Source organism: Petaurus breviceps, unplaced genomic scaffold (genome assembly GCF_028583685.1).
Source record: "Petaurus breviceps papuanus isolate PSGF00001 unplaced genomic scaffold, PetGlider_PUasm1.0 225, whole genome shotgun sequence".
Taxonomy (NCBI): domain Eukaryota; kingdom Metazoa; phylum Chordata; class Mammalia; order Diprotodontia; family Petauridae; genus Petaurus; species Petaurus breviceps.
In genome coordinates, this window is record NW_027185889.1 from 23,223,015 (window position 1) to 23,245,819 (window position 22,805).

A 22,805-nucleotide genomic window follows, 5' to 3' on the forward strand; every position below is an offset into this window, starting at 1 on the left:
TTTGTTTGGATCTGTTTAACAGCATCTTGATTTCTCATAAAGTCATTAGCTTCCATTTGCTCCAATCTAATTCTGAAGCAATGATTCTCCTCAGTGAGCTTTTGAGATTCTTTTTCCATCTGGCAAATTTGACTTTTTAAGGCATTCTTCTCCTCATTTCCTTTTTGAGCCTCTTTTGCCATTTGAGTTAGTCTATTTTTTAAGGTGTGATTTTCCTCAGTCAGGCTGTTGACTCTCATTTCGTAATTTTCTTGCATTGTTTTCATTTCTCTTTCCAATTTTTCCTCCACTTCTCTTAACTGCTTCTTAAGGTCTTTTATAGCCTGTAACCAGCTTGTATTTTCCTTTGAAGCTTTTGGTGCAGGAGTTCTGACTTCACTGTCTTCCTCCTGTTCCATGCTTTGCTCCTTTTTGTCCCCAAAATAGGAGTGTAATGTTGGAAACTTCTGTCTGCTTTGTTTCATTTGCTTGGTCATGTCACCCCTCAGTCACTTGATCCCTGGGCTTTTTGCCACAGTAGGACTCTGCCACCAGACAGGGGAGCTTTCGTCCCAAACACTGGGGTTTTCTCAGCTGCCAGAGGTATTAGATGGGTGCCCTCTCTGAGGTCTCCACACACTCTGGCAAGCTGGACACACACCCTAGGACCTTCACCCTAGACTGCAATCCAGATCCAAGCAGGTTAAATCAAGAGTGATTATCCCTCAGACTGGTTCTTGGTCCCCCTATACTCTGCAGGCCAGGAGCTGAAGCTGCCACATAGAGCTGGCTGACTTTGCCGGTGTCTCACGCTGGGGGCAAAAACCACGCACTCCCACTTACTGGGTCCCAATGTCCAGACTGTGCTGACCTCTCACTTTGTCCTTTGCATCTGTGTGTTGATAAATCTGGAAATGGCCACAGCTGCTGCTGATCTGGAGTCCCTCAGGCTGGTGGCTGGTCAGACCCACCTTGGGGCTAAAGTCTCGGTGTGGGGCTGGGCTCAGCTCCCAGAGCGCTGTGGCTGGCTGATTCCTGCCATCCTGCCAGGGTGTCCTCAGCGGGAGGTTAGCTTCTCTGTGTCATTTTGCGGGTTCTGCAGCTCCAAAGTTTGTTCAGAGTCCCCTTTTTACATGGATTGGGGAAGGTGGAAGCCGGAGCAGAGGAGAGGTCCTGCTTCTACTCCGCCATCTTGACTCCACCCCCTCAGTGGTTTTTCTAATGAGATATTTGCCTTCTATTTTTTCATTTGTTTGAATCTGTTTTATAGTATCTTGATTTCTCATAAAGTCATTAGCTTCCAATTGCTCCAATCTAATTTTGAAGGAGTTATTCTCTTCAAGTGAGTTTTTGAAATTCCTTTTCCATGTGGCAAATTTGACTTTTTAAGGCATTCTTCTCCTCTGGCTTTTTGGGCCTCTTTTGCCATTTGAGTTAGTCTATTTTTTAAGGTGTTATTTTCTTCAGTGTATTTTTGGGTCTCCTTTAGCAGGCTGTTGACTTGCTTTTCATGATTTTCTTGCATCATTCTCATTTCTTTTCCCAATTTTTCCTCCACTTCTCTTACTTGATTTTCAAATTCCTCCTTGAGCTTCTTCATGGCCTGTAACCAATTCATATTTTTCTTGGAGGCTTTTGATACAGGAGTTCTGACTTTTCTGTCTTCCCCCACTCCATGACTTGATACTTTTTGTCCCCCCAAAAGGATTGTATGGTCTGTTTGTGTTTCTTCTTCTTGCTCGTATTGCCAGCCAATACTTGACTTTTGATCTCTTTGCCACAGTAGAACTCTGATTCCACAATGGAGAGAGCTTAGTCCCAAATTGCTGGGGTTTTTGCAGCTGCCAGAGGTATTAGGAGGCAGCCCTCTGGCCACACACCCAGGACCACCACCTAAGACTGTGATCCAGATCCAAGCAGGTTAAAGCAAGAGTGATTACCCTCTGAATGGTCTCTTGTGCCCCTACAATCTGCAGGCCAGGAGCTCCTGAGGCAGCCATGCAAAGGATGCATATTTACCCATGAAGGTTGATGGAGAGAACATTCTTTTGGGCATGTCCTCTGAGGCCCCCTCCAACAAAGACCCAAGAGGAACCCATCAAGAATCCTGTCAGAGATATTACTAGCAGGATCCATTTGCCAATGGATACTGATACTTCTTGAGGTGCTGTCAAAAGAAAAATGGGCTGGTTGTTAGGAAACCATGGTTCTAACCTTTGCTACCTTTTCTAAGCTGGTCAAACCCTTCTCTTCTCCCTGGGTGGATGCCCTTCCAGGCTACATTTGGAAAGCCTTGAGAGGGAGTTTTGGACCCTGATATATTCATACCTAAGAAGTTATTTTGAAAGTTATCCTGCATTTAAGATTACTACTTACATATAAGGTTTTGTGTTTATAAAAATACCTTAGTAATATTTACAACTGCTTATTTAATTTGACAGTTTGGGGAAAACACATTTTTTTCTCACAATTATTTATAGTTTCTAAATGCTTCTATATACTAGAATTTGATCTCAGTATTTTGAGGGGAAAATAAGAAAAAAATGTATTTTGGTATCTGGCTTTCATGGAGCTTCATAGAACATGTACAAATATGGTTATTTCTCTCTCAGTTAACTGTAGTCATACACCTAGAGGCTCATCTCTTTCCCAAGCCTGGGCATGTGATTTTGTTGCAGAGCATCAGATTAATAGATATTTAGTTATTTACATAAGATTATATAGTATGCTAATACAGCTAAAGTAGATTTTTTAAGTGCCTATTTTTCTGGGAATAAATATTTTTTATTTCCTCTCTTTTGTGATTCAGAAGTTCATAGGGCCAGAAGGAAACAAGTTCCAACTTTCTTTTTTTCATTTTTTTTTCATTGTTGTGAGTCACCAATGTGATATGATAGTCAAGAGGCCAATGTGCTGTTGGCTGGCATTCAGAGAGGCAGTGCTCCTGGGCCTCAGAAGGGGCTGCTACTTTTTGCTGTTCTTAGCCTTGTTCAGACCTCATCTAGAAGATAGGACTCCATTAGTTTGCTGCCATTAAGAAGGCCCTAGATTGGCTAGAGAGTTTCCAGGGAGGGCAGCCAAGATGATGAAGGACCTTGAGTCTACATTGTCTGAGGACTGATTTTGAAAGAAGGAGGGATGTGTACCTTAAAGAGGAGACAGTAGGAAATGAGAGTGGTCTTCAGGTATTTAAAGGGTTGTCATGGGGAAGAAGTAGTAAACTTATTCCACTTGGCTGCTGGGGCTGAACTGGGCAAGTGAAAAGGGCTGAAGCTGCAGAGGAAAGTTTAGGCTTGATGCCAGGAAGAACTTCCTAACAAAGCTGTGCCATAGGGTCTTGCAAGATGGTGGCTTCTTCTTCACTGGAAGTCTTGAGGAGAGGCTGTCTGAATACTCATTAACTGTGTTGTGGAGGAATTCTTTGGCCAGTAGAGATTAGACCAGATAATCACCTAAGTACCCCCCAATCAAAAAATTCTGGGATTCTTTGACTCTTCCAACAACAAAACTCTTAAATTTGTTTTTCACTCCTTTTTGTTCTGCCTGTCTTTTGGAGTAATCAGAACAAATATATTACTGATTTCAATGCCTACCCTTGTCTTGAGGACATCAAAGGATAGAAACAAGTCTACCAAAAAAAGAAAAGGCCAAAAGTCAGCACGGGAAAACTCACAAACCAAGAAGATGGCAAATCTTTTCTGTATAATTTAAGGAGAAACTCTTGTCTGTGGGTCATTCTCTGATATTTCAGATCATGTTCTTAAGTGTTATTTTGTGGAGAAAAGTACTGGATGATGGCACATGAGTACCTGGTCTTAACTGCTGTATTCAACAAAGAATATTCCCCCTTAACATTTTCTTTCTTTTGCCTTTTTTTTTTTTGTTGGGGGGTGGGGTGGTGGAATGGGAGGAAGAGCAGCATTGGAAAACCCCTCAAAAGAACTGGGAATTAGGGAGGAATCAGCAAAACATTCTTCCTGAATTTTTATGTTGTAATTTTTCCATAGGCCTTGACATCTGTAATTGGGCCGCATCTTCACATATTTCCAGTAGGTGCCACCATCTGACATGTGCTGTATTTTCACCAGAAAATTCCTTCAGTCAGAGACTTCAGATTACCTAAAATAATTAAATTTCCCTATTGTCTGCAAGGTTTTAAATTCTCTATTTCAGGTGTTCACCTGAAAGTGATAGTTCTATTATCTCTCTTTAGAGTGTATGTATATATATTTATGAGTTTATATATGTGTGTGTGTGTATACATATATATGTATATTTATATATGTATTCATTCTAATAATTTCAAGTATTATTACCATGGCTTTTTTTTTTTTTGCTTTTTGGAGGGCAATTGGGGTTAAGTGACTTGCCCAAGGTCACATGGCTAGTAAGTGGTAAGTGTCTGAGGCCAGATTTGAACTAAGGTCCTCCTGACTCCAGGTCCAGTGCTCTATTCACTGTGCCACCTAGCCACCCCACCAAGGCTTTTTTTATAAGTATGATTTAAAAATTCATCATTCACCACTTTTCATTATATAAAGTTCAATCTTTCCCTAAAAGGAAAAATAAAATTCTCTCTCTTCTTTTCTCTCTCCTTCCCTCCCTTCTCTCTCTCTCTGTATGTATGTATATATACACACATGCATATACATACATACACATTCAACATTTACATACACACACACAACATACTAAGGGCAGGTAGGTGGTGCAGTGGATAGAATGCCAGACCTGAAGTCTAGAAGACTTATCTTCATCAGTTCAAATCTGGTTTCAGACATTTATTAGCTATGTAACTCTGAGCAAGTCTCTTCATCCTATTTGCCTCAGTTTCCTCATCTGTAAAATGAGCTGGCAAAGGAAATGATAGTATCTTTGCCAAGAAATCCCCAAATGGGGTCACGAAAAGTCAGACACGACTGAAACAACTAAACAACACAAATATATAAAATATAGCATTTTTCTATGTGTATGTACGTATGTGTGTATATATAAAATTGGTTATGTAGCAAGAGTAAGGGATAACCAATGGACAACCCACATGCTCCATTGGTCTGGGTGAAGGAAAGCCTCAGCATGTGCTGTGGACCCCTTGTGGAGGAGTTTGAATGGGAAGAGAGTCCGACCAGAATGAGTAGGTTTGATATCAGTCATATCCCAAGTCCGTGGCCTAGTGGACCGAGCATTGAATGTGGAGTCACAGGACCTGGATTCATATCCTGGCTCTGTTGTTTACTACCTATGTGACCTCAGGCAGGTCCTTTTCCTCTCTGGGCCTCAGTCTGTCAGATGAGGGGGCTGGCCTCTATTGCTTCTGAGATCTGTTCCAGCTCTATGATTTATCAAAGTGTCAAGGTGTACATTGAAAAATCATACTGATTATGGGGACTCAGGTTTTATTGAAACCAGATTTTGGAAGAGGATGTAGGGGGTATCGTGGCTTATATTTGCACCAATACACATTTTCTTATGGAATAAAAGAAATATCTGTCTAATCCTTGAAGAGGTCAGGAGAAAAATAGATACTTTATCTTTTCAGAATGGATGAAATTAATTGTGTTTCCCCCCCAAATCCTCCTCTGTTGAGCAACTCCTTTTTGTGGTCTTTAGCATTTGTATTCTGACAGAATCTCAGGAGTTGGGCTGTGATTCAGGCTTTCTTCCATCCAGCCCCACTCCCCTAAGATGGAGCTGTCAGTGAGCCACAAGGAGCCAATGAAATCCAGTGTGGTGTAGATGACAGAACCCGGAGGAGTCACAGGGTCTTAGTTCTTGTCCAGATCTGGACAGATCTTGTCATCTTGCTGGGCCTCAGTTTCTTCATGTGTAAAACAAGGGACAGCTAGGTGGCCTAGTGGATAGAGTGCTGGGCCTAGAGTCAGGAAAATTTGAATTCAAATCTGACCTTATTAGGTGGGACCCTGGGAAAATCATTAATACCTCTCCTCCCTCTCTTCCTCCCCCTCCCCCAGCTGTAGTGATATCAAATGAAGTCATATTTGTATAGTGCTTAGCCAGTGCCGAGCACACAGTAGGTGTTTAATAAATGCTTATTTCCTTTCCCTCCCCCTTTTACATACAGCTGGCCAGGGTGAAACTTACAAAACACTCTGTCCCCCTTCACATGCCCTTCTCCCCAAGTCTTACATTGGGGGATGTAACATAAGATAACATAGCTGTTAAACTTTGCCTGTATAGTCCATAGAAACCTGTGGCCTCGAGGCCACATGTGGCTTTCTAGGTTCTCCGGTGCAGCCTGTTTACTGAGCCCATTTTACAGAACAGATCCTTTTGTGAAAGGGACTTGTTCTGGATTCAGTCAAAGGACCAGACTTGAGGACCTAGAGGGCCACATGTGGCCTCGAGGCCACAGTTTCCCCACCCCTATATCTAGTTTGTGGGGCCAAGGTTTAAAATGGAAATTGTCTGAGATGTTTTTGAGGAGATTCATGAATTGAATGGGGAGGGATTTAGACAAGATAACCTCTCAGGTCACTTTCAACTCTAGGATTCTATGGTTTAGTGACATCCAAATGGATGTTTGCCTGAACCCATACTGCCCGAACCAACAAAGATGGATCCCAGCTCTCCTTCTTGTGGCTGTTTGCCAGAGGTCAGAATGGGGTCAAGAGCCACTGTCTTACAGTTTGTCCCCAGTACAGTGGAGTTAAAGAGTTCTATTAGTCATAAAATTCAGCTTGTTTCCTGTAGAGGAAATGAGAAAAAGGGAAAAGTCCCCAAAGCTGATTGCCATAATGTAATGAATTTTTCCTGTTCTTGGAATAGGCATAGAGGCTGCTTCATATTTTATCAAGCTTTTGAATATACCTTCTTTTAAAAATCTTTTTCCAGTGAGGGTTTATTCCCAGAAAGGGTAAATATTGTATAACCCACTGGGTATTATATTCTATTAAGTCTTCATTTCAGCTGTATCTCAGTTCTTGAATATCCTTAAGTAAATAAATCAGTGCATAAGAACTCACATAAAGGAATTTATAAAGAAACCAGCCAAAGAAACCAACATTATGTAAAGAGTGACATTATTAGTCATTAATTATGGTGTGGGTTTTTTTTTCTTGATACAATCCAGGGAGAGTTAATGAAGGCAGAAATACACTTGAAAAAATCATTGTGCTTAGAAAGATGGTTTTTGGAAACTGCACAGAATTATAAAAACATTTAAAGTGATGTATTTGAAAACAGATCATTTGATTTCAGTAATTCAGATGTGGAAAGTAAGTGTTAACAATACCCAAACATCTACTGTATTTTATAGGTGAACAAAGAGGTCTACAGGGCCATTGTGAAACTGGCAATTAGTCAATCAACAAGCATGTATTAAGGGCCTACTATGTTCCAGGTGTGTTGTGCTAGGTGCCTGAGTTGTTATTCAGTTATTTTCAGTCATGTCTGTCTCTTTGTGTCCCCATTTGGGGTTTTCTTGCCCAAGAGACTGGAGTGGTCTGCCATTTCCAGCTTTAACTCCTGCTTGTGAGGTAAACAGGGTTAAATGACTTGTCCAGGGTCACACAGCGAGGAAATGTCTGAGGCCAAATTTGAACTCATGAGCAAGAGTTTTACTGACTCCAGGCCCGAGAACACTCTATCCACTGTATCACCTAGCTGCTGGAGTTCGTGAGACAAAAATGAAAGCCCTTGCCATTAGAGCTGCCGTTCTGCTGGAGGAAACAATTTGCATAAATCCTTACAAAATAAATACAGAGTAAAGACAGTGTAGACTAGCTGATGACTTTTTGAAATGGAAAACATGTTCTACTTTGGCTTTAAAGAACCAGGGTGTTTCTGTACTTAGAACTCTAAAATGAGCCACTGTAGTAATAGTTGCTAAGTTATGACAGTGTTTCATTAATCAGTCAAAGACAAAAGAAAGAGATTTTGTGTATTAGTGGCTTGGTGAACTAGAATGCTTAGAGATGTGATTATGGTCTAGGGCAGACGTCTTGGCCACATGACCTGTGGGACTGGTGTGGCCCTGAATAAGGGCCAGATCAAACTGTAATTGGGAAATGTTTAACAAAAATAAATAAAAGTAAAATAAAACAGAGATAATGTTGATAGGTAGTTTTTCTAAGGCAATGTGCAGCCTGCAGGGATTCTTATGTATGGTTTAGAGGCTCCCTTTTCTATTGGAGTCTGATACCACAGGTCTACTAGATTACACCTCAGTTTCATTCCAGCTTTCCCTCCATACCTGCCCTTCAAATAAGAAGTAGGCCATTTCCTCTGAACATCAACTGGCCATTATCTCCTTTTTCAACCCTGTCTCACATGAAGAGGTAGACTTTCTTCTGTCCAAGGCAAACCCCTACACACACACACACACACACAGATATACACAAAGACACAGACACACACATGTCCCATCTTCTGTAGATTCCCCTCTGATCCCTACTCTCTCACATTCTGTCTACTGGCTGCTTTCCTACAATCTACAAATATGTCCATTCCTCCCCTAGCCTTAAAAAAAATCCTCATCTAATTCATCCATCGTCCCTGGTGTTTACCCTCTACTTTTTGTGCCTTTTGTGCCTAGACTCCTTGCGAAGGCTCTCTAGAACTGGTTCTTCCTCTTCCTGTCATCTCACTCTTCTCATCTCTCTACAATCTGGCTTCTCATTTCATCATTTGTTGAAATTGTTCTCTCCTAAGTTAGCAGTGATTTTTTAATTGTCAAATCAAACAGCCTTTTCTCATTCTTCTTGAATTCTCTGCAGCCTTTGACTGTTGATTATATCTCATTAAGACCCTCTGTCTCTGGGACCTTTTTGATTGGAGGATAGAAGCTACCCTCTCTATTTTAGTTCCTTTTGTATGTTGTATTCTTCCATTAGACTGTAAGCACATTGAGTGCAGGGACTGTCTTTGTTTTTCATATTTGTATCCCTTGTGCTTTGCAGTGACTATCACATAGCAAACACATGTTTATTGACTGACTTGCTGACCACCATCTTCTTGATGCTCTTGATTTTTCTAACACTAATCTCTTCTGGTTCTCTTCCTACTTGTCTGATTGATCCTCAGACTTGCTGAATCTTCATCCAGGTCATGCCCACTAATTGTGTCAATACCCAGTACAATGCTGAACTTTGTCAAAAACTTCTACATCTACCGAAATAATGTGGCTTTTTTTGCCATTTATTTTATTTTTTTCCAATTACATGTAGGTTTCTGTAATTTTTGTTTTTTATATAATTAGCATGTTTATTATTTTCATAATTCTGAGTCATCTTTGCATCTCTGGTATGAATCCACCTTGGTCAAAGTAAGAAAATTTATAGATGTATTACTATAATAAGATTTTACTTAATTTTTTGCATCAATTTTCATGAGCAAAATTGATCTGTAGAGCTCTTTCTCTGCTTTGTCTCTCTTGAGTTTGCATATTAGAATCTTTAGCATTTTTATAATCGCTTGAATGAAGATTCAGCTATTTTGCTTCTCAAATTTGTGGATGAAATGAAATTAAGACAGGTATTCAGTACATAAAATGACAATAAATTTACTGTCCAGAAATATTTCAACAGGCTTGAACAGAAAGCTAAAGTTATAAGATAATGTTTATGGAAGTAAATGTAAAGCTGTGCAGTTGGGTTCAAAAAATCAATTGCACCAAGTATAATGTATTAGGCAGAAGGGGGGAATGTTGTTAGACATAGCAGCTTGACTGACTATATTGTTTACATTCCAAACAAGTGTTTTGGCATCAGGAAGACATTCTCTTCTTGTTTTAATGCTAGTACTCTCAGTTCCTTCAAGCAATCCTCACAAAATCTGGTTTCTAGATTCCTCATTGTCCTAGTCATTTTCTTTTATTTTTTTTAATAGTAATTTTCCCCCAATCACATATTAAGATAATTTTTAGCATTCATTTTTACAAGATTTTGAGTTCCAAATTTTTTCTCACTCCCCTCTTCCTAAAATGGAAGGCAATTTGATATAGGTTATACATGTTCTATCGTGTAAAACATATTTCCATATTAGTCATATTTGTGAAAATAGAAACAGATCAAAAGGGGAAGAAATATTTAAAAGAATAAAGTAAGTGAAAAAAGTATGCTTCAATCTACATTCAAAGTCCCTCAATTCTTTATCTGGATATGGATAGCAATTTCCTTCATGAATTCTTTGTACTTGTCTTGGATCACTGTGTTGCTGAGGAGAGCTGAGTCATTCATAGTTGATCATCAAACAATATTATGATACTGTGTACAATGTTTTCCTGGTTCTGCTCATTTCATTTTGCATCAGTTTGTACAAATCTTTCCAGGTTTTTCTGAAATCTGCCTGTTCATCATTTCCTATCACACAATAGTATTCCATTACATTCATATTTCACAGCTTGTTCAGCCATTTGCCAATTGATGGGCATCCCCTCAATTTCCAGTATTTTGCCACTACAAAAAGGGCTGCTATAAATATTTTTGTACATGTAGATTCTTTTCCCTTTTGTATGATCTCTTTGGGATACTGTATCAGCAATGCCATATTCACAATGCCTATGGAGATTACAGATATGCTGATATAATTATCCATCACAAAATATATCATGCTTGCCATATGGGGGAATAAGCTAGAAAATTTATTAAGATACCAAAAGACTGAGTCCCAAAACCAGAAAGTGAAAGCCATCAGAGTAGTTATGACATTGGCACAGGTAGATAAAGTAGAAAGCACCCACATTTTCAAGCCTTTAAAACAGAACAGGCTACCTCAAGCAAAGGTCCTTCTCTCCCCACTCACAGCAACCACCCAGCGTCCGGGAAGCGCGCTCCCAGCAGGTCCGGCCCCTGGCAGTCCTCAGCAGGAGTCCTTAGCAGAAATTCTGGCTAACTCAAAAAGGGCTTTGCGCTGCCGCTGCCTCTGCTGCTGCTGCCGCTGTCGCCATCACCGCCAGCCACCGCAGGAACTCTAGTTTGGCTTCCGCTTCCTCTTGCTCCGCCCCTTCCTGCTACATCAGCAAGTCCAATGGGGCATGGAAGATCTTTAAATCCCATAACCCTTACAGATACAGAGCTAGAAATGGTATTGCTGGATCTAGGAGTATGCAAACTTTATAGCCCTTTGGACATAGTTCTAAATTGCTCTCCACAGTGGTTGGATCAGGTCACAATTCCACCAATAGTACATTAGTGTCCTAATTTTCCCACATCCTCTCCAACATTTATTATTTTCCTTTCTGTCATATTAACCAATCTGATGGATGTGGTACCTCAGAGTTGTTTTAATTTGCATTTCTCTAATGAAAAGTGATTTTGAGCTCTTCTTCATATGCCTATAGATATCTTTGATTTCTTCATCTGAAAACTGCCTGTTCATATCCTTTGACAATTTATTAATTGGAGAATGGCTTATATTCTCATAAATTTGACTTAGTTCTCTATATATTTGCGATTATGAAGCCTTTATCAGAGATACCTCCTGTATAAAGATTGTTTCCCAGCTTTCTGCTTTCCTTTTAATCTTGGTTGCATTGGTTTGTGCAAAAGGTTTTTAATTTAATATAACCTAAATTGTCCACTTTATATTTTATAATGCTCTCTGTGTCTTCTTTGGTCAGAAATTCTTCCCTTCACTATAGTGCTGACAGTCAAACTATTCTCTGCTCTTCTAATTACCTTATGGTATCCCCCTTTATATCTAAATTAGGTTCCCATTTTGACCTTACCTTATGGTGTGAAATGTCATTCTATACCTAGTTTGTATCCTATGCCCTAGTCACATTCTCCTGAGTATCCTCCAGTTTATCTGTATGTGGTCTCCAGAACTTAACACAATATTCTACATGTGATTTGACCAGAACTGGACTTCAGAGGAACTCTTTCCTTTTATCCTGGATTCTGTACTTCTGTTAATGTGGCCTGGTGTTGACCTCTTTCTACCACAAACAAAACAGATATTGTTGGCTTCTATTGAACTTCTGGGCCTTGGAGAGATCTATGTATTTTTCATATTGCTCTGGAGAGATACTTTTTTCCATGTTGTTATTAGGAATTTTTATTTAATACTTTTTATTTACTAACTTTAAAAATGAAAGTCTTTTATGACAGAAGAGGAAATATACTTAACAACCAATTATTGTCTTTATGGACCATGCAGGGGTGGGGAACCTGAAGTCTTGAGGCCACATATAACCCTCTATGCCTTCAGGTATGGCCCTTTGACTAAATCCAAACTTCACAGAACAAATCCCCTTAATAAAAGGTCACCATAATATATTTTATTAGAATCACCAAAAAAAAAAAAAGATAGTTGGAACTGTTCTTGTAAATTTATATACATTGCAAATTCTTCAAAGTAAATTTTAATGATAAGCTCAGTTATTTTTTTTGTTAGAAATATTCCAGCATTACAAAATTTCTTGACATTTTCTTTACTCTTTTATTAAAAAAAAAAATCTTTTCCCTGAAATCTTATAAGCCAGGAAGAGAAGTTGCCATTAATGCTAGAAATGATTCTCACCTTTAGAAAACAAACTTTTATTTTGCCTTAAGTTGTTCACATCAAAAGACCACTCGCTGCTTCTCTAGATGCTGCTGTTTTACTTAAAAGATCATTCACCTTTTTTCAACAGTGTTGATTAACTGTGAAAATCTGATTTTCAAAACAACAAGTCTATTGAAGCATTTCCAATATTACAATGAGAGATGATCCCTTATTCCTATTTTCAGAATTGCAGGAGGTCGGATACTCTCAGTCATAAAGACCGAGTTGATAAAAGGCCGAAGCAGTGGGGATGCATTCCGGCAAGCAATGGAGGAAGTTACTCAGGATTTGGATTTGAGGATTAAAAACATTATCAACTCTCAACAAGAAGACAGAGTTAACACCACTGGCAGCAGTCCAGTACAGGTAATGGAATGGATTGCCTTTTTTCCTTTTTAGCCTTCTAAAGAATTATCTCTTTTGTCATTGGAAATGTGATTCAATACTTGCTTAAGGCAGAGGAGTGTGACTTCCTCTGTACTGAGACTTTGTTAAAAGAAAATCTTTTAAGTAAGATTGGGTTAGAGTTTTTTGGTTGTTGATTTCTAACAACTAAAAGTAGTCCCAAATTGAATGTTGCCATCTGAAATAATATAACCCAATGAGAAGGGTACTGGACAAAGGTCAGAGCATCCTGGTTTTAGTCCTTGATTGACTGCTAAGTTCAATTGTGTGATTTTAAACAAGTTACTTAATATTAAGGAGACAAAATGATGCCCTGGAGTCAGAGGACCTGGGTGCAAATTCCAACTCTGACACTTACTACCTGTGTGACCTTAGCAGATGACTTACACTTCCTGAGCCTCAGTTTCCTAGACTGTAAAATGTGGGGTTTGGACTAATTGACCTGTAATGTAACCCTTCTAGCACTATGTAATGTAATTGCCAAGGAAAGGCAACTTCCCAAGGTTCAAAGTACCAGCATAGGTGCTCTCCATTTTATTCAGTGACAAACCAAGAACAGAGAAGGTCAAAACATCATTCAAAATACAGCATTTACTAAGGGTGATTAAATAATCTCCAAGTACTACCCCACCCCAGGACCTTCCAATCATTCAATCAATTACAAAGTCCCTGTTCTAAATACTTCTCCACCCCTAGGCTATACCTTCATTTAGTCCACCACAAAGTCCCTCTTCTCAAATGGAGATTAGTTTCCAAACATAAGTAAAGTACATTCATTTGTTCAACCACAGAACACAAAAAGGTCAAAAGTTCCCCACCTCTGGATCACAATTGAATCTACCCCAGAGTTACATCAAGTTTAAGCACAGCACTTAATACCCAAATGGAGATCTTTTCTTCATCTTGACAGGAGGCAAGTTCTCAGCAATCTTAGTTCCTGGGGAGACAAGGCTTAGCAAGGCCACAAGATACATTGCCAGTCTCTTCATTAATTCATCCTCTGTCTGTAGAACAGTCCTAGAACCCCTGAAAACATTAGCAAAACCCTCTCCCAGGATTTCTGTAAACATATAACAAGAAAATCCTTCTTCAGGGCTTCTGAACCAACAGAAAGGTTCCCAGACCCCTGCAACAACAGCACTGTCCTTCACCAGTGGACAGTATTCATTCTGTCTGCAGGACAGTCTCCAGACCCCTGCAACAACAGCACTGTCCTTCACCAGTGGACAGCATTCACTCTCTGCAGGACAGTCTCAGGGCTTCTTAACCAAAAGCCAGGTTCCAGGACTTCTTCAACAATAGGACTGTCTTTCACCAGTGGACAAATCTGGCAAAACAACATCAAAACAGATAGACAAAGTACCAGCAAAACAGCCATGTCTCCTCAGTCCTTGGCAGCTCAGGGAGCAGGTCTCAAAAGTCCAGGGCAATTCAAAGCGGCCACCAGCAATTCTCTTAGTCTCTCTCTCTCCACGAGGTGCTGCTTCCAAAAAAAAAAGTTCTTCTGCCTCTCACTTGTCTCTCCAAATCTATGTCACCAGCTCCTCCCAGTTCGTGTCTCTCTTTTCAAGTCAACAAGTCCATCCCACAGGTGGGATTAACAAGCTCTGGGTTTTAACACAATCAATTTGAAAACCAAGCCCAATACAGGGGAATCTCCACATTCCATTACTATCACACACTAACATTCTATTAATTCAAAATAATCTTTAGATTCCTTTCCAGCATGAAAAATATTAGGATCCTTAGGTCATTTGGTAGTCTAGATATAGTTCATAAATATGTGTAAATATTTTCTATTTAGCTACCATGTCAATTTTTCTAAAGCATATCCTAATTTCTCCCCATTGATACCTATTATAAAATAACATTGTTTTTATCTCCCAGGTCACTTGTGGCATGGCTGGCTAGACAGTATAAAGTAATATTAGGTTTTTTTTTTTTTGCCTTTTGGAGGGCAGTTGGGGTTAAGTAACTTGCCCAAGGTTACACGGCTAGTTTTTTTTTGTGTGTGTGTGTGGGTGTTAAACGTCTAAGGCTGGAGCCGAACTTGTGTCCTCCTGATTCTGGGGCCAGCACTTTACTCACTGCGTCACCTAGCCACCCCAGTATTAGTTTTTTTGATGGCCAATTTCAAACCATGCTGAGTGGTGCTTGTGGCCTCTAGGTAGAACTTACCTTTTCCTCAGCAGAATTTCCCTTGCTCTAGAATCTCTCATTCTCTATGAGATTATGGAAATCCCTTAACTCTGTATACCTATACCAAAAAAAAAAAAAAAAGGGAAGGGAGAGATCAATTTTCTAGCCTCTCATCACCCAGTTGAATACAGGTGATAAACTTTTCAGGCACAGGAGCTCTTAAAAACATTCTGTGTCAGTACATAGATTCTTCATCAGTGGAGGGGAATACCCATGACAATGAAATCTTTGAGGTCCTTTTCATGTCTAATAATGTAGGAAGCTTGTTATAGTATTGTTTTGCCCTGGAATAGACGTTGTTGTAAGATGGCTCTGTCTTAGATTTTTCCTAAGGGGTTTTGTTAATTAGCCAGTTAAGGACTTTTTCATAAGGTAGATCTGTGGTGCTGACCTTAGAGACAGAATTATAAGGGGTGCCAGTATAGACTCTTGCTTAACTTTTTTTTTGCCTTTTTTTTTTTAATTTTGGAAGGCAATTTGGGGTTAAGTGACTCTCCCAGGGTCACACAGCTAGTAAGTGTTAAGTGTCTGAGGTCCTCCTGACTCCAGGGCTGGTGTTGTATTCACTGTGCCACCTAGATGCCCCTCTTGCCTACCTCTTGTCCCTATTTTAGATTCTTGTCAGAAGGAGCTATATATACCAGTATAGCTGAGATTGCTCCATGCTATGACAATCTGCAGATGGGAGAAAGTCCTGCATCTCCAAAGGGGCGAGCACCAGGCCTTGCCCTCAAGGATTCATGACCTCTCACTGCCTAAAGTTCCCCTACCTGAGCTGGAGTCAGGTAATAGCTCCAGAGTAGCAGCACAATGGGAGCAGCAGCTCCTGCCCCTAAGGACTCCAGAGGGTCCCATCTCTTGGGATGAGGGTTGAAAGCAGCAAAAACTTGGTTTCATAATGTAGTCTTTTAAGCAAGTTCCAAATCCTAAAACTAGGGACATTCCTTGAGGCTTGGACTTGGAGTTTGCTTTTATGTTGTCATAATAAATAAACGGTGATAGACAGATGAAATTCATTGGTCCTGACAACAAACTAGAAGTGATTTAGATAGGTTTGTGGATGTTAGAGCTACAGGTCATTAAGCAGAAGTGAAGGGTATGTGGAGTATGTGCCTAGCCTTTTGAGGTTTGCCACAAACATGGTCTTGGTGCCACTGTTTCTGAGACAGAATATTGGACAAAGAAGACCATTTTAAATCACAATGAGATGTCTTCCATCATATAGACACAGTACTTTGCTGTTTTTGTCATTTAATACATTAATTTAACAGTTCTGTGAGGTCAGACTGAGGGTATTATCCCCATACAATGCCTGAGGAAACAGATACAAAGAAGTGTCATCCCTGCAGTCCTAGGGTCAGGCCCTGACAGGAAGAGGACTTGGGCCTGGGTGTCTTGGCACAACCTTTTTCTCTTTCTTCTTGATCCTACTCCTTTCTACAAAGCTTTAGATTTGGGCCTTGAAGGGACCTTCTAGGTTATCTAGTCTAATCCCTTCATTTTTCATTTGGGGAAACTGAGGCCTAGTAACACTGGCTTTCATGTGTGATTTACACTTCTTGTATAAAATGGTGAGCCATTTTGTACTCGTGCCTCAGAGTTACCAAAATGATTTTCCTTAGCTATAATTGTGACTGTCACTTCCCTACCTCATATATACCAGTGACTCCCTATTCCCTTTAGGATTAAATATAAACTCTTCCGTTTAGTTTTTAAAACCTGCACAACGTGGCTTCAACCTATCTTTCCAGCATCTCCTTCCTGTACTCTGCAGTTCAGCCAAACTTGCTGCCTTTGCCCCTTACAGAGGAGGCAGGCAGGTGCTCCATTTCCCACCTCTGTCCTTCATCCTTGCTATCCCCCATGCCTGGAATACATTCCTCTCTCACCTCCATTTCTCTGAATACCTTGGTTCTGTCAAAACTGAGAGCAAGTACTGCGTTTTCCATGGAGTCTCTTGCCATTCTCTCAACTGCTCCTGACCTCCCCCTTGTATTTAACTTGTATCTATTTCATAGAAGCTTATTTCTGTCCCTGGTGTTTCCTGTTGCCTAATGTAAGCTCCCTGAGGGCAGGGAACATTTTACTTTTATCTTTGTATCCCCACAGCCTAGCACAGTGCCTGGCACATAAAAGATGTCCTAACAAATGCTTATTGGTTGAGTCATGGTTAATGTTCAATTAGCCCACCAAAGAAGGAGAGTATTGACCCAGATGGTTGAAGATTGTGGTGAATGGGGGTGGGATGGGGAGGGGATGTGTGTGTGTGTGTGTGTGTACAATCTTTATTACATATACTTTAAATTACATTTTGTTTTAGCCAAAATCTTATGCCATTAATCATGGCACTGCCTACTGTGGCAGAGATACGGTGAAGGTTTTACTTCTTCTCTTGGATGAAGAAGCATCGAATCCTCCCAGTGAAAACAAAGCAGACCTTTTGTATGGGGATGAAGATACAACTTCATATGCTGGTACTCCTATGCTGACTCTTTTTAGGTGAGGAATGAATGAGTGAATAAATGAATAAAGAATGAATGAATGAAAATTTGTTAAGTGCTTATTATGAGCTAGGGATACAGATGTAAAAAGAGTGATACCACTCGCCCTTCAGGGAGCTAATGGGGAAAGACAATCCCTCTAGGGAAATGGGGGCCAAGAAATGAAAAGCAGAGTGGGCTGGGATGTCTGTTTATGGAAAATTGATGGTAAGATAGCCTGGGTTGACAGTTTGAGAGCTGGATGGAATATAGAAGTAAATGGTGGTCTGGTGTCTAATGCCAGTCAGGAGACTCTGTGGACTAAGAGGGCTGGTTTGCATTCATTCATTAACCATATGAGATGCCTCTCTGGTAGGAGCTTCCATGATGAGGGAATTAACTTCACCAGGTACTGGAAGCATGGATGGATTCTTGGAGGTCTGGGCCTGATGTGATGGGTTTAGGTGGGCAAAAGCAGGACAGTGGCAGCCAGAAAATAAAAAGGCCAGGTTGGCGACTTAGATGGTTTAATGGGTCAGAAAGATTAAGCATGCAGGTAATATAGACTTTTTATAACTGCCATAGCTATAGTGAAAAATGGTGCCAAAAGATTAATTACTAAATGAGGAAAATTCTTTAAATTAATATCTGTCTCTCCTTACTAGTTTAATTATTTGTTTGCTGGAAAGCAGAAGGTGAAACTAAATGACCTCTCAAGGATGCTTTTAAGTCATCCATTTTCTGACTCCAATTTTTCCCTCAAAACATTCATTCTTTTAAAAGATACTGACCTAATTCTTCCTCTAGAGCAGTGGTCTCCAAACATTTTTGATCATCTATTAAAGCTATCCCAAAGGTGCCTTTAGAGGATCTATAGAAGATATATTTCATTCCAATGCTTTTATTCAACTACAAAAAATTTAATTTTTCCATTTTGGAAAACTGACCCCAGAAAACTAAATATAAAAAGTAATAGAATGTGTGCATCTTTTCTCAGATTGGTTCTATGTGAACCCCATTAAGAAATGAGAACCAAGTAATAGTGATGATAATAATCACAGCTTTGGCCTAAGTCCTGCACATTCCTGCCTTCTAAAGGCCCCCTTGTTAACTCCCCACTTATAGCTCAGCACTTACTGTAGGTCTTCTGGCAAAGGATGAATGAGGGAGGATTCTTTTGCAGTCATGTGTTATACTAGGTAGCCTCTAGGTTCTGTCCAGTTTTGATATTCTGTGATATTGTGATTATGGTAACCAGCAGTCAGAAGTGATAACAAATCAATTCATTTTTAAATAATTTGAATCATTATAATTGCCTGGAAGTTTCCATCCTAAATAGGTACCTAAAATTTGAGGTTTTAAGTAATGAAAATAATAATGACCTACATAAAAAAATGACCGATATAAAGTTGGTTAACTCCTAAGGCTCTAAGCAAAGAAGAATGAGGTAATAGGACCATTATGTAAAACCTCAGAGACTCCTAATCAAGAATAAATCATCTAAGATCATAGAAACACTGCTTTCTGTGGAAAAAATAAGACTAAATAAAGTCCACCTTTTAAAATATAAGATGTTTTATTATTCCCTAATTCTTTTTTATTCAGTTCTCCAACACAATCAAATGAGTTATTGATCAAGCCTTTAAGAGAACGCATTCAGAAATCAATGGAAGAGAAAAAAATAAAGGTACAGTATGATTAATTTGGATAAAATTATACATGAAATTATATTATCATTGATATGATGTACAACTAAAAACATCTTTGGTATTATCATACTACATAAAGGAGATATGGGTAAAATTCAATACACCTAGGAAAATTTGATTTAAAGAGAATATTGTAAATTTTTCAGTTGACAATTATAAAAACCCCCTATCTTTGCAATCTTGGTTAATGTGACTCTTGCCATTTAAATCATTCTTATTTTCAGAGAAGAAAAAGAGGAGGGGAAATGAAGCATAAAAGATGATAAAGCCATAAATTTTGACCTGGAAAGGACCTTAGAGGTCTCCTTGTCCGACTCCCTTCTTTTACAGATGAGGAAACTGAAGCCTAGTGAGGTTGAATGACTTAGCCAAGGTCCCACAGATGGGGAGTATGTGGCAGAGCCAGGGCTCTAGCCCAAAACTTCTGACTCTAAAACCAGTACTCTGTCTATTCCACCTTCATTATTTACATTTGTAATGTCTTTAGTTTTCTGTCCCCAGTATTTTTCCATGCTTTATTTCCCTACATAGTTCAAGATTTCTTGAAGGTCTTCTGCTTCTCTGTCTGGTGAAATCCTAATGATCCTTTAAGACCCAGCTCAAATGCCACCTCATTCATGAAATCTTTTCCCAATCAGTAATGATCCTTCTCCACTGGGATATCATGGATTACTCTGCACTTAAAGAGGTCACGTGATTTGAAAGATGGTGATGTAAATTCTCTTCAGCCTCTGATTCTGCAATTTCAGAGCCGTAAGATATGAACCACATTTATAGTAACTGACATTGCACCACAAAGAGAAGGCGGAGGAGAATGCCTCAATGTGATAAAAAGCACTCTCAGGTCACAGTGGAGAGTGAAACTGCCTGGAGCTTCCACTCACTCACCTTAATCATATGCTCCTAATGAACTTGTCAGACATCATGACACAAAGGTACTTCCCTTTCCAACCCATCTTTGGCTCCTGTGTCTTGTCCAGTCTTTCCTCTCACTATGATAATGGTGAAATAGGTGGGCAGACCTGTTGATACAGAGCTTATTAGAGGGGCAAAGGTTTCCATACATGAAGGAAAGGGTTGGTATAAATTTACCTGTAGTCCTTTCCACTTGCCAGGCATCCAGACAGACCTACATACATCCCACTATAAGGAGTTTAAGTTCACCTTGCCCTGAGGGTCTGGACAGTAGAGAGCATGTTCTGTGGCAATTGAAGGACAAGAGACAGAGGAATGATGCTGAGAACAGAGGGAAAATGGCAAATGACCAGAAGGCCAACAGAGAGGTTGGGTTGTTATTGTTGTTTGGTTATGTCTGATTCCTCATGACCCCTTTTGGGGTTTTCTTGGCAAAGATACTGGAGTGATTTGCCATTTCCTTCTCTAGCTCATTTTTACAGAAAAGAACTGAGGTAAACAGGGTTAAGTGACTTGCCTAGGGTCACAATCTAGTAAGTGTCTGAGGTCAGATTTGAACTCAGGAAGATGAGTCTTCCTGACTCCAGGCCCAGCACTCTATCCACTGTGCCACCTCACTGCCTGAGAGGTTGGGTGTAAACTAGCCAATAAAGCAACAGTCAAAATAATAAAGAAAGAAGAAAATGAGTGAACAGGCAATAAAAGATCACAATGCAATGAATAAATATTGCAGTATTTTGGAAACTGAATCCAAATCTCACAATGAAAAATAAAGATAATAAATTATACAGTCTCTAGAAATGATAGAATAAGAAACTCCAGAATTGTTTTAAAAAGAAATTGAACAATTATAGGAAGAAATTCAGAGGAAATTAGTGCGGAGCTCAGGATATCTAAAGAAAAAATCACATTTTGAACAGATGATAGAATTTTTTCAAAACAATAAGACATAAGTAAAAATGACAAGCTTGGAACCTAACAAAGAAATGGAAGAAATTTAGGCAGAACTAAAGCAAAAGAAAACCATGTTGGAAGAACACATGAATTTTATGAGAGCTGAAGTGACAGACCTTGAAAACATGATATGTAAGGATAACTGAAAGATCACAGGATTTTCAGAAAGACAGTCATTTATGAAGTCAGAATATAATACTCTAGGAAGTGAAAACACAACTGTCCTTTGTAAATATTAAAAAGAGGGAACAGAATATTGGTCATAAGGATCTGTACAAATCAGTAAATATTTCTGACAGAAACACCAAGGCACAGTGGTTAAATTTTGGAATTCAATGCCAAACAATGGATATTAAAACAGCTAAAAGGAGCTAAGAGAAAGACCTTTATGTATCAAGGAATGTTCATTTAAATAGATTAGGGCTACTTCTCTAAGAGAAATCAAGGGAAAGATTTTGATGTACCCCCAAATAAGAGAGCCTACAAAACTGAGCATTTGTTAAAAAAAAAAAAAGCTGGAATTTCAACATAGAAGAAATATTTGATTGATTCTTCCAAAAGAAGCCAGAATTGAATAGGTTATATGAATTCTAAACTGTTCAGCCAATCATTCATCGTGCATTTGTTGTATTCTTCCTATGAGTCAGACATTGTACTAAACACTAGGGATACAAAAGAATGCAACCCCCCCTCCCAAAAAAGGTACACTTAACAAGAAAAGACTAAACCATAAATCAGTTCAGCTTTCTAAGGTAAGGCAAGGCCTAAAAAAACCTTTAAAAAAACCCAATAACTAAAGGCCAAACAGAAAACAGAATTATCAGGGGATTATGAAGATAAAGATTTAAGGGGAGCTAAATGCAGGAAGGAGATGGCATGGGCAAGAATTAGATTACCATTTGGTAGACTGAAATCCACATTCTCTCAAAAATGGGATGAGTGAAGGTAAAACAGGGAAGTCACTCATTTGCAGTATGGGAGAGAAGAGTAAGAAGGGACCAGCTTGCCATGGGTTTGAGCAGAGAAAGGATCATAATCTTGCTGGTCTCTGAACGTCCATGTGTACAGTTTTGTAGATCAGGATAAGAAGAGGGTAGCAGAAAGACTTGGGTGGGAGAAAGGAATATAGGAGGCTAGTCTTTCTCCAGAAGGGCTAATGATGAGGGGAGGCATTCAAGTGTGTGCCCATGTGGGTGGAGGAAAGAATGATAGACTTTCTTTGGAGGAGAGGGGTACCATAAGAGACCTCTACCTCTGAGCAGTAGGCATGCTTTCCAAGCCTGGATCTTACCTCAGGAGAGGGGAAGTAGATGTGCCTATAGGTGGCCAGCTTCCAAAGTAGAAGGGACAAGGATCTTAGATCCAGAGGGGGGATAGGCCTTAAGAGGGCGGAGTGGTGTTCATATAGCAATAGGACTCATGACCCATCAGACCACACAGCCTCCTTCATGACTGGCTATTTTCTGGGAGTTAGCCTCCAGGGATTAAGGCCCTTCCAAAGAAGATGATGGCTAAGGCAGGACTGGATGAGGCCTGAATAGGTGCTAATTGGGGAATGGGATAGAGGAAATCCCCTGTAATGGGACAGAGGAGAGTGGATAAAGAATGAGATGTGAGCATATAGCCTGGGACTAGGAGACTGTCAGAAATCGGGATAAGA

The 22,805-nt window shown here is 39.6% G+C and overlaps 1 protein-coding gene across 4 annotated transcripts in view; it reads left to right on the top strand.

The window, feature by feature from the left end:
- PARPBP (PARP1 binding protein) overlaps positions 1-22,805 on the top strand; it is a 74,602-nt gene that overhangs the window by 35,231 nt on the left and 16,566 nt on the right. For 3 of the 4 annotated variants that reach the window (XM_069095254.1, XM_069095252.1, XM_069095253.1), the window contains 3 exons: positions 12,669-12,849; positions 17,408-17,586; positions 19,173-19,254. In XM_069095254.1, the coding sequence (XP_068951355.1) occupies positions 12,669-12,849; positions 17,408-17,586; positions 19,173-19,254 (442 nt within the window). Of the gene's footprint in view, positions 1-12,668; positions 12,850-17,407; positions 17,587-19,172; positions 19,255-22,805 lie in introns of those variants that run through there. The other variant, XR_011169710.1, reaches the window with a different exon arrangement.